At 41.2% G+C, this 17274-nt stretch overlaps 1 protein-coding gene across 5 annotated transcripts in view; it reads right to left on the bottom strand.

Moving 5' to 3' along the window:
- The window catches only part of GRIA4 (glutamate ionotropic receptor AMPA type subunit 4), a 300900-nt gene that overhangs the window by 87816 nt on the left and 195810 nt on the right, over positions 1–17274 (bottom strand). For all 5 annotated transcript variants that reach the window (XM_030560571.1, XM_030560562.1, XM_030560588.1 and 2 more), the window contains exons 5-7: positions 4044–4097; positions 2096–2254; positions 274–441 (exon numbers count right to left, since the gene is read on the bottom strand). In XM_030560571.1, the coding sequence (XP_030416431.1) occupies positions 274–441; positions 2096–2254; positions 4044–4097 (381 nt within the window). The remainder of the gene's footprint in view (positions 1–273; positions 442–2095; positions 2255–4043; positions 4098–17274) is intronic.

Here is a 17274-nt window from a genome sequence, read left to right as displayed (position 1 = left end):
TTGCTTCATTGACAATATAATTTGTGTAACGGATGGAGGGATCAAAGATGTATCTGAATTACTGAGAAGCTCTCTATCTTCTCCCTCAACCAATAAACTAAAAAAGCAGCAGTGAAGACAATCAAACTATTACTAAGTGCTTTCAGATGGTGATTGAAAATAAACTTCCCCACGTGCCCATCACACCTTGTTGAGTGTTATACCTTCCACATCACAGAACTAGCAAATGGATCTACTATTCACCAAGGTCACTAGAATTAAGCATAATTTTACCTGTTTGAGTGTTCTTTCCATATCAATCCCCTGGCCCCATGGTGCAGCAGGATTAGCAAGACAATCACCAGCATTCCCTCTCCGTGAAATATCAATTTTTTGCCTTCTAAGGTTACGGAATGTTTCAGCCATCACAAGTACCCCATCATAGGTCAGAGCAGATGTGTACTAAACAAGGAGACAAATGCATCATTTGAGTGTGGCAAGTCTATAGAAAATCAGCTCAGACTTAGATATATTTCTGTTTAGCCTTCTATGAATCCTGACAGAAAACTCCCATCAAAGTCAATACAAGTTTCATCTAAGCAAGGAATGCATGCTCTCAGAGTTGAGATCATATTACAATAGTTCAGCTTTAAAACTGTATTTAGACTCTAAGGTGCCACAAGTATTCCTGTAAAAGCAGCAAAGAATCCTGTGGCACCTTATAGACTAACAGACGTTTTGGAGCATGAGCTTTCGTGGGTGAATACCCACTTCCTCAGATAAAGATGCATCTGAGGAAGTGGGTATTCACCCACGAAAGCTCATGCTCCAAAACGTCTGTTAGTCTATAAGGTGCCACAGGATTCTTTGCTGCTTTTACAGATCCAGACTAACACGGCTACCCCTCTGATACTTGACAAGTACTCCTGTTCTTTTTGTATTTCAGAAGATCAGCAAAAGATCTCTCTGAGGAACCACAGCAAGAGAAAAATTAAAACAATGATCTCCCTTTCTCAAACTTTTTGTCATTAATTTTATCCATCTAAGACTAACACCTGCCGAGCCATCTTTACTGAAGGTGAGAGAAGAACTGGTAGTTCACTGAGCAGGCGTAGGATCAGGGGCAGCTCTAGGCATTTTGCTGCCCCAAGCATGGCAGGCAGGCTGCCTTCGGCAGCTTGCCTGCGGGAGGTCTCCGGTCCCGCAAATTCGGTGGCAGGCTGCGGGAGGTCTGCCGAAGCCACGGGACCAGCGGACCCTCCTCAGGCATGCCGCCAAAGGCAGCCTGCCTGCCACCCTCACGACGACTGGCAGAGCGCCGCCAGTCGCTTGCTGCCTCAGGCACGCACTTGACGTGCTGGTGCCTGGAGCTGCCCCTGCGTAGGATTATGAAAAAATGCATTGGAAAGAGTGGGAGAATCCGGTTACTTAAATTGCAGAGTAATCAGGGTTAGTATTTTTCAGTCCATTTGCAAAATTTCTGCTTAGTTGCTCTCATGAAATAGGCTATAGTGAAATAAAGGAGACTAGAGAAGTCAGAGTGGAGAATATCAGTTCTAGGCAAAAAAAACCCATGTAAGATAAAGTATGCAGCAGCTGTTAGTTTGACATTGGTGAAAAGTACATAGATGCTCAAAGGCAGGGTAGTCTAGTGGATAAGGCACTGGGCTGAGATTCAGGAGACTCATCTGCTCTGTGACTTTGGGTAAGTCAATTCACTTCTTTGTTTCCTCTCCCACATTTTATCTTGTCTGTTTAGGTTGTAAACTCTTTGGTACAGGGATTATCTCTTATTATGTGTTTGTACAGCGTTCAGCACAATGGAGTCCCAAGCCCTATCAGGCCTCTAGACACTACCATAATACAACTTATTACTATTCATAATAAATTAACTCTAAGGCACTCATCTTTATAGCCAAGTTGTGGTTTGCCTCTCAAGAAAATGTTTGGTCTGTAGAAGAGGCCAGGTTTTAATACGTGTATTGGAGTGGACAGATAAGAACCAGAAAGGCATGCAACTGCACGTAAGATCTCAGATTCAGAAGACAGCTTCAGTTATGTGAATCGTAAGTTAAAGTGTTTGAAATCCTTGGTAGTATGTAAAATTAACAAGTACCTTTGGAGGGCTATCAGATCCTGGGTATTCTCTCTGATCCAGCTTCTTCCAGCGCTGCATGAGTTTAGTTACCATAGGAGTACTGAAATCTACTAACTGAAATCCTGTTACATTGGCTCCTCCGTGCATAAACCTCTCCAAAGAAATATCTTTGAATCCCTAGAAAATCAATTTAACATTTTGTTTGCCCTAGCACATTGTTCTGTGCCAGACATGTTTTAGGTTAGCAAGTGAGCATAAATGAACAGACAGAGAGAAAATAGGTAAACAGATTTCTAAGACAAATAAAGGCTTAAAACCTGGGAAGAAACTTCAGTCTTAGCATGTTACTTTGAATGATAAAAAACAAGTGAATTTAAATGAAAAGATCACTGTTCGAATGCAATAGATATGTATCGACAGTTGGAAAAGGCATTACTGGGTATGATGGACAATGTTTGAGAAAACAAATTCAGATCATCATGTCTGAAAAGCAATTTCAGACTACTAAGGGCCTGATCTAGTCTCTATTAAAATCAAAGGAAAGACTCCAAACTACTTCAGTGGATATTGGATTGAGGCCTAATCCATTATGCCCATGGTTCAAGGTGATATTGCAGAGTGAAGGAGACACTATTTTGTAAGTATAAGCTGTCTGAGACCAGTTGTTCAAGCTGAAGATGGATGAGTGATCCAACATATATAATGGTGTCATGGGATATCAGAATTTATAGGTACAGTTTGTAAGTCTGCCACCAGTGTAAAACCAACGTAAGTGACATCAGAACCAAGCCTACTATGAAGTTTTAACTGTAGCCATCAGAAAACCATTTCCTCTTTTGTATTTCAGGTTTATATTAAACCTCAGTGTCAACATAGAAAGAAAAATTAAACTATAGGCACATCCATAATGATGTGTTTCTATGGTTAATTTGTTCAGTGAGTGTAAATCCAACCCCTTTAGTAAAAGGTGCTCTTAGGGATTAATTTCACTTTAGGAATGCATAAATATCAAACTAGCCAGCTGACCAACACAAAATACCACCCCCCACAAGTCTTCCTTTCCCAACCAAACTACCACTGAAACCTCTCAATTTTTTAAAAACTTCTACTGATTTGGCAAATTTTAATTTATTCCAAGTAGTGTTATTACATTGCACTTAAAAAGCAAGATTTAGAAAAAGTTTTCTGAGGACCCAACCCAATGTCAACTCAAGTGAATAGATAGACCTTCTTTAAAGGCATAGGGGTGCCAAAAGTCTAATTAGCAAGAGCCTGGAGAGGACTGACATATCTTGTTTTGAAAACTGAAGGTCTGAAAAAAACTTAAACATTTTTAAACTGAAGCTGTAAGTACAGTGCAGCACAACAGAGTCATTTGTCAGCTCAAATTCTTTGTGTGAGTAAAGACTAAGAAAACAAGCAAACAAAAATATATTTCAGAACCAGAATCTATATTGTCTGCATGAGGATGTTTAGTTTAAGCAAAGCGATTGCTTTAATAATTAAATATTTAATTTACTCTTTTCCTTTCCTCTTTGAACACTCTTTGCACAAATGTATAATGTGGATTTAGAGGGAAAATACTGAATCAGTAATACTACTGGAAGTAGCTTATCTTACAGCAAAACAAATGCTACCCTGAAGGATGTGAAGAAGTTATGTTGAACCTTGTTATTCTAGTAATACATAAAAATGATAGTGTAGTATTATATATGGATCAAACTCTGTGCTATGTTATACCCAGGCAGCCCCTTAACCCTGTATTGATTTTAATGGAATGTGTCTTAGGGCAAAATTGGGCTTTCTGTTATGCAAATGCACATTCTTCAGTATGTTGCACAGAACCTATTATGGTAAATTGTATATTGGTTACAAATAGCAAACTTCGTGTGTAGTGTTATAGCTCCACAGCATAGCTGAGTGTTTTACTTGTAAACCACTGACATAATTATACAAAGGATCTTACCAGGTTTGCAACGATGTAATGGTAGCCTTTAACGTGCTTTCCAACACTCACAATCTGTGGGGGTAAAGAAAGAGCAAACTATATCTTATTGTACTGCTTTAACTGAGCATTAATCATCATCTGATTACAAGAAATGTAATTTTAGCGCGATAATATTGAGATTCCCCCTTTCCTCCATCAAAGTGATTGAGGTAGCTATAATTTTCCTAATGCCTAATCATTAGAACCTGTTAAAATGCAAAGAGCTAAAATAATTAATGGGCAATTCTGCAATCTGAATGCATTCCATATGATTTAACATGTTGCTGCAGTATATTATTCTAGCAAGTGTAGTAATTGCCTGCAGTATACATATCCAGACACCGGAGGCCGTATGATACCATGAAAGACTAAAGGCTGGTTTTTAATTTTTATTTTCCATGCTTGGAGAACATGGTACATTTTTGGCGCTTGGGACATAAATTCTCTGTTTTTACAGGGTGAAGTACTTTATTCAGTCCTGACCCAGGAAGGCGAAGATAATGGTAGCTTGCACAAGTGAAAACTAAATAAGAATTGAGTGCTAGGTTGTGTGGCTCACACTCAGCTCTGAGCTCTTTCTGCCCATTTTAGGAATCAGCTGCAATTGCAACAGGTCCTTTCACAGGTGGCAGGGGACTGCTTGCTTGTTCCACCCACCCCTCTGTACACACGCATAAGGGCTAAGCCCAAACTAGCCTGGAGTATTTGGCCCACAGAGAGAAATGATACAGAACCAAATGAAGCAGTGCAAACTACCCCCTGGCTGCCAACTGTCACAGCCTTGACTTGGAAGGACCAGCACTGCGGGAGAGAAAATAATTCTCTACCCAAATCAACCCTTGGCCAATATACACAATAATTAGTGACAACTCCAATGGCATTTGTTATGTGGATCCCGGATTATTTACTAGAACAGCTAAGAGTGAATATATTTGGTTGCAGAGCATGACAGGTGCTAATAGCTTAATTTTAAAGTGAAAGCTGCTTTTACTCAACTCCCCAAAGCATTTTAGCTGCAATTCAAACACACAGAAAACAGACACCGGCTGAGATTTTCCAGGTGGGGGAGGTATGAATTTAATAATTAATAGGAGACGCAAAGCCCCCATCTGCTGCTTTGAACCTCCTCAGCTACAGTCCCTGCCCTGAAGAGTTTACAGTTTTAGCATTCATACAGCACTGTCCATGGTCAAAGCACAGAACAAACATGCACTAACCCTCTCATGCTGTAGATAATTATTAATGCCCATTTTACAGATGAGGGATAAATGCCCAAGAGATTAAATTATTTCCCAAAGCACACAGAGCAATTCAGTGTCTAAATCCAGATTAGGATTTGGGACTGACTGATTCCTAATCCCATTGTTATTCTAGGAGACCAATCCCCTTCTCATGGTGCAGCAAAATAGAGTAATCCAAGAAATTTGGCATCAGTGATCCAAAGAGAGCTTAAAAACATTGGCTATTTTTAAGTTATAAGGTATACAACAAAACTATGTTCCTTCCCTCCACTAACTGCCAAAACACTACTGGCTTCTAATGCTCCTTTTGCTCCAATTATTAAAATCAGATATGTTTTTTTAAAACAACATGTGTCAGGTTGACTGTTCATAATGTAACCTGAGCAGTCATCTGCAGTCCAATAAGGATCCCTTTAAAGTCAGCGGTTGAACTCGTCTTCATTTCAGTTAATCAAATCAACTACTTATAAACAGCCTACTGCACATATGCAGAAGCTTGCCATCATAGCATTGTCCAATGTGCATACGAGTTCACCAAATTCACTGCTGGAATAAGTAACGTGCAACTCCATTGGCTTCAATACAGCTGCTGTCCCTTACACCAGTGATCTGCCATTATATCTGTACTCCCATCAGTAATGCTCATAAGACAGGTATACGTACACCTCCAAAGTGCAAAGAAATTGATATAGGTTGCAAAATCTTGTGTTAAATAATTTGTGAAACATCATTTGCGTGAACTGTCCACTTTTTGAGAAAGAGACTAACTTGACATAGAAGGCAAATGACATGTTAAAAACTGTGGGCCAGATCCTCAACTGGTGTAAAATGTCATAGCTCTATTGAGATCAGTGGAGTGATGACCCTTTCCCAATAGCTGAGAATCTGGCCATGTATAGTTTTGACAGCACAGATATCACTGGCCATTAGAGTGCAGCAGTCAAATCAAGCAAGCTCATCATAAACCCACTTATGATCTTATGTTCCAGAAGCATTTCTAAAATTGTTAAAATAACAGAAATGAGCAAATCCTGCAAAAATATTATGGCTAATATTGGAGTAAAATTTCTAATTGAATTTGCTTGGGTTATGTTCGTGCCTTTCTGGTATTTGCTCTCTGCAGACATTCTAGCATGCAAGTTTGCTGTCAGAACTGTTTATGGACACAGCAAATGTTAAGTGAATATTGGAAAATATACGTGGAATGCAAATTTTGAACTTCTTAGAAATCAGATTCTAAGAGTTATGCTCATCCAACTGGGGAAGAGAGACAATGCTATGTGACCTATATGTTCAGTCAAAACTAATCAACATGGTTCTGATTCTGAATCTCAAATGTTTCTGATGAGCTGCTCATGAACAATCTATAGAATTATTTGCCAGTTGGAAGCAGAATGTTTGTTTAATGGAATACTTCACTAAGAGCATATGACACCAGCACTCCAAAATCTACACTGACTATCTATTGACTTCTAGGTGGAGTTTCAGGGGCTAGTTCTGACTATGAGGCCCTGGGTGACAGAGGACCTTACTACCTGAGGGACCACCTTTTCCCCTGTACTATATTGCTGCAGCTAAGATAAATGGAGGCACTCAAGCTGGAGCCCTTCCTATATAAGCAAATGAGCTGAGGGCAGCACATTTTCTGCAAGGGCCCCTTGACTTTGAAATTAAATTCTCACTCAGTTATTATTTTACATTATTTGTATTATGGCAGGGCTAGAAGCCGCAACTGAGATGAGGGCCCCACCATATGTATACGTAGTAAGAGAGAGTCTTTGTCCTGAAGAGCTTACATTATAAATAAAGAGGGAGAGAAAGAATTTTATCCGCATTTTACAGATGGGGAACTGAGGCACAGAGAGACTAGTGGCTTGACTAAAGTCACACAGAAAGGCTATAGCAGAGTGAGGAATTGAACTGCGTTCCAGGCCAGGAGCCTTAGCTGCAAGACCATCCTTCTTCTCTTCATCTGAAATAGTGTGAATGTATTGATATTGAGGGACACTAGTCTCTGTTGGAGTGGGCATTTAGAAAAGGCTGAAGCAGCTTAGAGAGAGTTTAGGGAGGAAAGTGATGAGTGGGTTACGCTGCTCTAGAGTGGGAAGGACAGTAGGTTGAAACATACCACCGTTTTGCTTTTGTCATGATATTAATTTTTCATTTTTAAAATTAATAAGGTGATCTAAAGCCTAGAAGTGGAGTTCTGCCATGCTGCTGTATTTAAATCCAAACAAACTCATAAATAAATAAAATATACAATTCTGAATAATGAATACATAAAAAACGGGTAAGCGGCTCCCAAACAACTTATGAGCAGAAAATGAGGCAAAATTCATTCAGCATATCATTCACTGTGAATACTTGGTTCTACTAAATATGACAGCAGAGTCAAATGAATTAGAAATACAAAAAAGCCCAATCAGATTATCAAGTCCATGCCCAAGTAGCAATGCAGGATTTTTTCCAATTCAGGGAGAGAGAGAGAGAGAGAGATTTTACATGAAAATATCTTTATGTATCCTTAAAAATTGTAATGGTCTATTGTAAAAACTCTATAATTTCTATTACAGTTTATTCTATCTTCTTTCCTCATTTATATGAATGCACTAAAGAGAAAGATTAAACCACATTGAACTGAATTCATTATTATCTCAGAATCCTGACTCAATCCTACAAAAGGACAAAAATTTAGAGATAATGCATAAAACTCTATCAATAACCTATTACAATGCATGTAAGTATCTTAGGCATGAGAACCTAAAAAGAACAGAATACTGGATGGGTCTTTAACTGATGATCTAACATATTCAATTTAAGAACAGATAACCTGATTTTGATCTCCTGTGTACTAGCGTAAATCAAGAGTAACTTCATGTAAGCCAATGGAGTGAGAGTGACGTAAAAGTGATGTGAAGTAAGTATCAGACCTAGCTTTTCACTCTTAACTCTGCACTTGCCTGGTTTTTACACAGTGTGTTTAACATGACTCTTTAATATTAGCTCAACAGTAGTTCTGGGAGTCTTGCTTGGAAATAGGGTTGCCAACATCGTATTTAAAAACTATAGGACAGAGCTCAGATGTACCCAATCTTGACTTGAACCTCTGGGGGTAAGTCCCTCCTCCCCCTCAACCTCCGGCTTCTTAGGGTTTCTCTGTTTCCAGCTCTGGATGCAGCAGAGAATCCAGGGCCCCAGGTGCTAGGCCAGCAGCCTCTGCGACTCTTGTTCAGGCTCTGCATGGGCACCAGGAGCTGAGTTGGAGGCTGCAGTTGCTGGTCTTTACCCGCTGCGGTGCTGCGCCCCCTGCTGGGGACATTGGCAGAGTCTCTGCGAGCAGGGAGGCTACGCCCCTGCCACACGGTGCCCCTTCCTGACCTTGGCACTTCAGTACAGCTCCAGGACATACAGCCCTGTCCATTTACCCTGCCAGACAGAGTCTGTGCTGGGAAAGCAGACTGGTCTGCGCTCAAGGGCTGGACTCAGCAGGGGGGCCTGTCCGGTAGGGAGCTAGTACTCACAGAGTTGCATCTTTCCAATCCCCTCCTGACCCTGGCACTTGAGCGTGGCCCCATCTGCTCTCCCTGTGCACCTGTGAGTACTGCCCCCTGCTGTTGAAATATGGGATAAAAGGCATCCCATAGTGATTTGTATGGGATGGGCAATTTTCTATTTAAATAAAGGACATCCTTTGTAATACAGGACTATTGGCAACATTATCTGGAAATTCAGAAACTGATTTAATCAAAAGAAGATAGAGCCATGTCAGTGTTAACAGCTTTGACCTCTGATTCTCCTCTCACTTGCACTAGTGGAAATTCCACTGACTTCAGTTCAGCCAGTTCTGATTTCCATAAGCAATCAGGCCTTCTGAGTCAGCCTTCCCTCTTTAACAGCACAGAATGAATGAATATAACACATCTCATTTAAAAATAATGCCTCACTATTACAGCTTGAAACGTCCTGCTCATTGTGGTTTCCAGAAGGCTGGGAGTCAGTGCCACTGGAATGAAAAGGCCTTATTTTAAGTTAAACACCTGCTAAAAGCTAAAGCTGTGCATAACAAATGGAAATTTTACAGCTGCTTTCCCCTTCAGGATAGTGTGACAATCCGCTGGCCTAAGAAAAAGAAGCCACACAATAAAGCGAGGCCTGTGTAATACACTGTAAAAGGTGTGGAGGCTTGTAAGAGAAAAAAGATTGAGACTTGAACAGAAATATTGTGGCAGAAGGGGTAACGACATAAACCGTATAAGAAGTGAGAATTTATACAGTGTCTGAAGCTGGGATAAATCTTTTACAAAGCCACTCAGAAACCATAAAAAAGCCACTGAGAAACTAGCTTAACTTCCACAGCAAGTCCTTAAGAAAGTTGATAGGGATGCTCTTGTTTGGGGGAGTAGCCAGAGATGCCCTAACACAGGGATGGGCAAACTTTTTGGCCTGAGGGCCATATCTGGGTATGGAAATTGTATGGCAGGCTATGCATGCTCACAAAATTGGGGGTTGGGGTGCAGGAAGGGGTAAGTGCTCCAGCTGGTGGTGTGGGCTCTGGGGTGGGACTGAAGATGAGGGGTGGGGGTACAGGAAGGTGCTCTTGGCTAGGACCAAGTGGTTTGGGGGCAGGAGGGGGATCATGGCTGGGGCAGGGGGTTGGGGCGTGAGAGGGGGCCAGGGGTGCAGACTCCAGGCAGCACTTATCTCAAACAGCTCCCAGAAGTAGCAGCATGTCCCCCATCCAGCTCCTACATGGAGGTGCGGCCAGGAAGCTCTGCGCGCTGCCCCATCCACACCTGCCACCCCTGCAGCTCCCATTGGCCGTGGTTCCTGACCAATGGGACGCACCGCTGCTTCCAGGAGCCACACAGAGAGGGGCAAGTCCCAGACCCCGCTTTCTGGTGGGAGCTTAAGGGCCGGATGAAAACGTCTGGAGGGCTGACTGCGGCCCCTGGGCCGTAGTTTTCCCACTCCTGCCCTAACGTAATTAAAGAGGAAGTTAATGGAAGCAACAGACCGATAAGCAATGGGCTGTTAGTAAATGGGTTTCCTTCTCTATTGCAAAGCAGTGGCAGAGCCTAAGCATGGGTGGCACCACACATCCATAATATGTGGTAACTGAAAGCACCAGACTAAGCACAGAAGAAAGGAACTTCAAATACAGAGCCCACCACTGCTATAAACAGAGTACACAGAGTTGTGCAGAGAAAACACCTGGCTGTGCTGGAATAAAACCCCCTCAGAATTGTCTTAGAAGGCATGAGTAAGAAACACCCTGGCAGATAGCCACTTTCTGCTGCTTTTGCTACTCTAATTCATTTCTGTTCCAAGCCCATCCCTGGGAAATGTGTATTTGTAAATAAAGATAGATTAGGTTAATTTATTAATCCTTTGTCTGTCTGCTGTGCTGCCCACTCATTCTCATTCCTTCAAGAAACAACCCTCTGTTAGGGTCCAAAACTCGTTAGCTATGCAGTGCTGTGACAATGTGCTTTTATATTGCTGGTGTAGTTTAAGCTTGTCCATGTTGCTGCACTGTTATTCACATCTAGACATGGATGAAATATCCAATGTGAAAAAACCTAATGAAAAATTTCAAACAAAGGGGCCTTTCCCAATTCATTGCTGACCACAGGCAGTGGTGGGAGAGGGAGGAAGGTCCCTTTCCCGAGGGCATAGTGATGGGTTTCCAAAGGGGTTGCTGCACTGGCTGTTCTCAGTTTCACCCTGCTACAATCCACGTGTCTACGTTGCTGGGGAAGAAGGAAGAAGAAAAAGAAGGAGAGAGAGGGGAAAGAAGAAAAGGAAAGACCTGTTGAAGAATCCCCCAAATCCACAGCCTTCCTTGGGAACTAAGCACAGTCAGCTGCTATTGTAGCACAGAGGCAGCGGACAGGAGAGGTGCAGTTACCACAACAATGCAGGGAGAACTATTCAGGTGCCAAGAACTTTGACCAGTGAGCTGCTTTGCAGTCCTATCTGGGCAGAGTCAATCTGAGAGCCCATTTTCCAGGCTTGTGGGTAGGCTGTGCATGAAAATATGAGAAGGGGAGACACTAGATTAGCCTGTGCGATGGGGTACAGGGATCCTCTTTATGCAACTGACTTGAATGTAAAGGCATGAGGCTATATCTACACTGGCAATTGAATGACAAAATTTTTGTCTTTCAGAGGTGTTAACCTCCCCCGCCCCGAAAGACAAAAGTTTTGCCTTGACAACTGCCAGTGTGAACAGTGCATTGTTGGCAGGAGCGCACTCCTGCTGACAATGCAAACACTGCTCATTGGGGATGGAAGTTTTTTGTCTGCAGGTGAGCCAGCAAACTGCAGCTACACCGCATGACTTTTAGCAGCACAGTTGTAGCAACACAGCCATGTCTCTAAAAACTGTGTAGTGTAGACATAGCCTCAGTAAATCATGAGAATGAGTTAAGGGTAATTTGGCCAAACACCAAGTACTCTGTTAAAGTGAGCAGAACATCCAAAATAAACAAAACCAATAAGCCAAATAGATCTATATTTTAATTAATGAATAGTTAAATTTACAACTTTATCATGTTAGCAGTGTAACCTACTTCATCAGGATTAGCTATCATTGGCAGAGTGCAGCAAATAGAGCAAACAGTATATGCTGGTTTCCATATTTTTCCCCAGTCACAAATTGTATTAAATCAATTCAGTTTTAGTTTGGTGGTAAAAATAATAATTAAACTCTACTCTTAGGGCCTGATTCATCTCTGACTGCAGTGGGTGTTGGATCTGAACCCCACTTTTCATCACAAAGCACTTTACCAATGTGGAAATTGAAGGTTAGCAATGTTAAAGTACTTGCTCAAAGACATAGATTGAGTTGGTCACAGATCTGGGCACAGATTCCATGATTCCGGATTCTCAGCAGCTTGCTGTAACCACATGACAATATTGCTTAACCATATTAATTAGTTATAACTTGTTTTCTGATTTTTAAAATATAAGCGTTACAATGTTAATAGTGGTTTACTTCCTACATTTCATTGTTAATGGTACAAGATGCTGTGAATGTTCTCTTTACTAATGTGTATAATTCCATTGAACAACTGAATGTACGTCAGACTCTGAATAACAATTTTCACCTCTGTCTTTAAAGGTGAAGGCAATTCTGTATGAGTGGTGATGTTAGGGCTGGCTGATGCAGAACACTGATGGAGCTGAGTGAAGAAGTGCTGGTCTCTTGGAAAAGATTGCACTGGGCACTTGTATTGGAAAAAAAAGATTGAAATCAACCTGCTGTACAGCTCAGGAGCCAGATTGCTGCTCTGGACAACTAAACTGTTATATTATGCAACGTTCAAGAAAAAACAGATCAGTGTTTATAGATGAGATATATTTAAAGATTCTCATACAGCAGATGTAAGAGTTTTGGACTGTGCAAGGTAGAAGATGGGAAAGCCAATGCAACCTGGATTACTACAGACAGAAGAGAAAAGACAGATAAAAAAGCTTGAGAAAAAAGACACCAGAAGTAGATATAAATTTCTAAGGAAAGAAGTAACCACTGCAATAAGAGTCCTATTCAACTATCACTGCAGTGAGTGGTTTTTCAAAGATTCACAAACTATGGCCTTCTATAATCTGCCCCAGAGATTTTTAAGGGAGTGGGACAGGAGATAGCAGAATTCATTGTGAACGTTTTCATTTAAGTAAAAAGCTCATAAAATGATAAAAAATGGTTCCTCCACCCCCTAAGTGTTCACACCAAAAAGGACTAGCTGCACTTCATGTGCAAGATTTTTCACAAACTCCAGTAGTTCACAGTCAATGCTGAACAGCAGGTAAAGGTAAGTTGACAAAACACTGTTCAACTATTTTCAAATACAAAGAAAGGTAAACAAAAAAAATACAGCCCCGCCATATATATTTCCAAAAATGTGCACACACATGGATCAAGAGGGAGACCTCAGCACTTATCTTTTGACAGCTTCAGTGCAATAGAGCTTGGGGGTATAAGCTTGAAATTTGGGATGGAGATAGTCTCTAGGGGCTAAATTGTGTCTGCGGCATAAGGCCTGTATCGGGATAGTGTGCAGTTGTGCTGCCCCACGAGCAGACCATCAGAACCACATTGTGACTCTGAGTCACAATCTGGTTCCCTTTCACTCCTTGCTCCAGAGGGAAGTAATGTGGACCCGCACTATACCTGGGGCAAATTAATCCCAGTTGAGCTCCACTGACCAGTGCACTGGAGAGCAGAATAAAGGCTCCACTCACTCTCTGACCCTATCAACTTTTCATTCCCAGGGGAAGGTGAGTAGCAACCCCCACCAAAGGATGATCTCATGCTGTTGCCTATGATGCAGGTAGCCAGAACAGGAGAGTAACAGCTACCTTGCTGCCCAGTGCAGGCTCATTAGCTGAACCACAATCTGGCCTTACATTTGCAAAATTCAGTTATGAAAGAGTATTTACCTGATCACATACTATTTCCCACAAGACCCATCTATGCATGTGCAAGTGAACAGTACGCATAGAATGAGGTAGGTCTATGTGGATCTGTGCATTATTTCAGACAAATTCTAGGCCTGATTCTGACATTTTTGTTTACATTGAGTTTAATGGGACTGCTCATATAAGTACTACTCAGTGTGATTAGTGTTGGACAGTTGGACCCTAAATCTGGCCAGAAATAAGGGTCAGATCTGTAACACTCTGTCTCAGTCATGCTATATCCCTACCATATTAACTATGCATTGTTCATATATGAGCAATGAATGAGCACTCCTGTGGAAAAATAGTGCAAGACAATGTGTTTAAAGACTGCATGCATTCAAAGATGGTATGCATGTGCACAAGCAGACAGAGTAAAGATTGAACAGGCACCATCAACTTTGGCATTTCCATTTTTTTTAGAAATTACATTAACATTTTCCTTTAGTACAGAGTAAAAAAAAGACAAACAAACCCCCAAACCACAAAATTATGTTACAAAATCTATGGAACTAACAATAGTGAATATCCATCATCATCTTTTTCTGCATGCATTGTATTTTGTCTGTTTAGAGTGTAAAATCTCTTTGGTGCTTTGGACTCACATGTCTTAATACACTTTTTGAATGCGGCATAAATTTGAAGCAACAGCAATTAAAGCAAATATATTTGAACAAATAGGATATATTTAAGTTAAAATAATTGAGAATGACTCTACAATTTATTGCCTATGTTATTCTCCAACCATTTCTACATTTTCATCTGAGCTTTAATGGCATCCTCCTTCAGTTCCATTTGAAAGTGGGCAAATGAAGAAATAAAAAAGAAATATATTATATATAAATAAATAGAAATATATAAATAAAAGAAGTATTCACTAGAACGTGGAAAGCAAACTAATCCAACTGATTAAATCCAAGTAAGTCTTAGAAGAGTGATTCTCAAACTATTGTACGGGTGACCCCTTTCACATAGCAAGCCTCTAAGTGTGACCCTCCTTATAAATTAGACATACTTGTTATATATTTAACACTGTTATAAATGCTGGAGGCAAAACGGGGTTTAGGGTGGAGGCTGACAGCTTGGACCCCCCATGTAAAACCTCAAGACCCCTTGAGGGGTCCCGACACCCAGTTTGAGAACCTCTGTCTTAGGACAAGGTGATCTGACATTTCCCTAAACAGTGTGCGCATTTTGCTACACATCTATTTTCTTCCTGCTCTAGTAAACTGAGTAGTATCCTTAATTTTGCAACATATACAGTTTGGATTGTGCTACTTCACAAAAAAGCAGATAGGAATTTTAGTTACAATTTTGCTGTTGCTGTTATTTGGGAGTAATCTGATTTGCTTTGCTTGGGTCTCTGTGATAATGCTTTTTGTTCCATGGGTACATTTGTGGTGAAATAGGAGTTCAGTATCCAAATCCAGCACACCTATAATAGGATTAAAATAATGAGCTGCCACTCATTTAAAAGATAGATGTCCATACTTCCAGTCTGAATTTACCTCCACTTGGCTGCTGAGCTTTACTGAACAAGCTGAAAATACAAGCATAGACACTGTTTTACAATGCCCAAGAAGAAGAAATGAGCACTCTTAGTGAAACATGGGAAAAACATACTGAGGTGGATTCTTGTTATGTAGTGCATATGACTATTGTTGCCATGGACAGTTCCGTTTATAAATCACTAGTCATCAGTGCACGTGTTAGCAGTTTGATTGTTAGGAAATGGAAAGCTAAGCTGCACAGCACTTACCAATAATGTAGGTAAGCAAATTAGTTTAGGAGGGCAATTTGTAAGCACAGTTTAGAAGCACAACATGATTAAGTAGATAGAATCCTCAGTCTCATTCACTTACTTTTGTCTTCTAATTCATAAAAATGTTTGTGCTCTTAAACACCTGTGATTGAAAGCACAGTTGTTCACAGAATGGGCACAGGTAAATCATGAGGTAGCATAATCGTGTGGCAATGGACTGTGAGTCAATAACCCTTGGTTCTGCCACCAACTTGTTTGTGAACTTGGACACGTCACTTCCCATCTCTGTCCCTCCATTTCCCTTCTTCTATCTTGTCTCTCTAAACTGCAAGCTCATTGAGGTCAGGACAGCGTCTAACTACGTGTCTGTACAGCGCCTAGATCAGCATCCTGGGGTCCTAGAATCATAGACTTTAAGGTCAGAAGGGACCATTATGATAATCTAGTCTGACCTCCTGCGCAGTGCAGGCCACAGAATCTCATCCACTCACTCCTGTATCAAACTCTTATCCTATGTCTGAGCTATCGAAGTCCTCAAATCATGGTTTAAAGACTTCAAGATGCAGAGAACCTTCCAGCAAGTGACCCATGTCCCACGCTGCAGAGGAGGTGAAAACCCCTCAGGGTTTCTGCCAATCTGCCCTGGAGGAAAATTCCTTCCCGACCCCAAATATGGCTGTCATAAACAGATGGTAAAGGGTTAATGTCTGTTTTACCTGTAAAGGGTTAAGAAGCTCAGTGAACCTGGCTGATACCTGACCAGAGGACCAATGGGGGGACAAGATACTTTCAAATCTTGGTGGAGGGAAGTCTTTGTTTGTGCTGTTTGTTTTGTTCATTGTTTGCTCTTGGGAAAAAGAGGGACCAGATGTACAACCAGATTCTCCAAATCTCTCTGAATCAGTCTTTCATGTTTCAAACTTGTAAGTAGCCAGGCAAGGCGGATTAGTCTTATGTTTGTTTTCTTTCAACTTGTGAATGCTTTTTCTTTTGCTAGAAGGATTTTTACTTCTGTTTGCTGTAACTTTGAATCTCAGGCTGCGGGGGGAAGTCCCTCTAGTCTATATGAATCTGAATACCCTGTAAGCATTTTTCCATACTGATTTTACAGAGATAATTTTTACATTTTCTTTCTTTAATTAAAAGCTTTCCTTTTAAGAACCTGATTGATTTTTCCTTGTTTTGGAATCCAAGGGATTGAGTCTAAACTCACCAGGGATTGGGGGGGGGGAAAGGAAGGGAATGGTTAATTCCTCTTTGTTTTAAGATCCAAGGAGTTTGGATCTGTGTAGCTTCCCAAGGCAACCCAGGGAGGGGAAAGTCTGGGAGGGGAAAGGAGAGGGGATGGTTTATTTCTCCTTGTTTTAAGACTCAAGGGGTGTGGGTCTTGGGTTCCCCAGGGAAGGTTTTGGGGGAACAGGAAGTGTGCCAAACACTATATTTTTGGCTGGTGACAGTGTACCAGATCTAAGCTAGGAATTAAGCTTAGAAGTGATCATGCAGGTCCCCACTTTTTGGACGCTAAAGTTCAAAGTAGGGAAAAAACCTTGACAAGGGTGATCAGCTAAACCCTGAGCATGTGCGCAAGACTCACCAGCCAGACACCCAGGAAAGAATTCTCTGTAGTAACTCAGATCCCACCCCATCTAACATCCCATCACAAGCCATTGGGCATATTTACCGCTAGTAGTCAAAGACGAATTAATTGCCAAAATTAGGCTATCCCATTATATCATCCCCTCCAGAA

The sequence above is a fragment of the Gopherus evgoodei genome, chromosome 1, assembly GCF_007399415.2.
Source record: "Gopherus evgoodei ecotype Sinaloan lineage chromosome 1, rGopEvg1_v1.p, whole genome shotgun sequence".
NCBI classification, from domain to species: Eukaryota; Metazoa; Chordata; order Testudines; family Testudinidae; genus Gopherus; species Gopherus evgoodei.
This window is presented reverse-complemented; position numbering and strand designations above follow the sequence as displayed.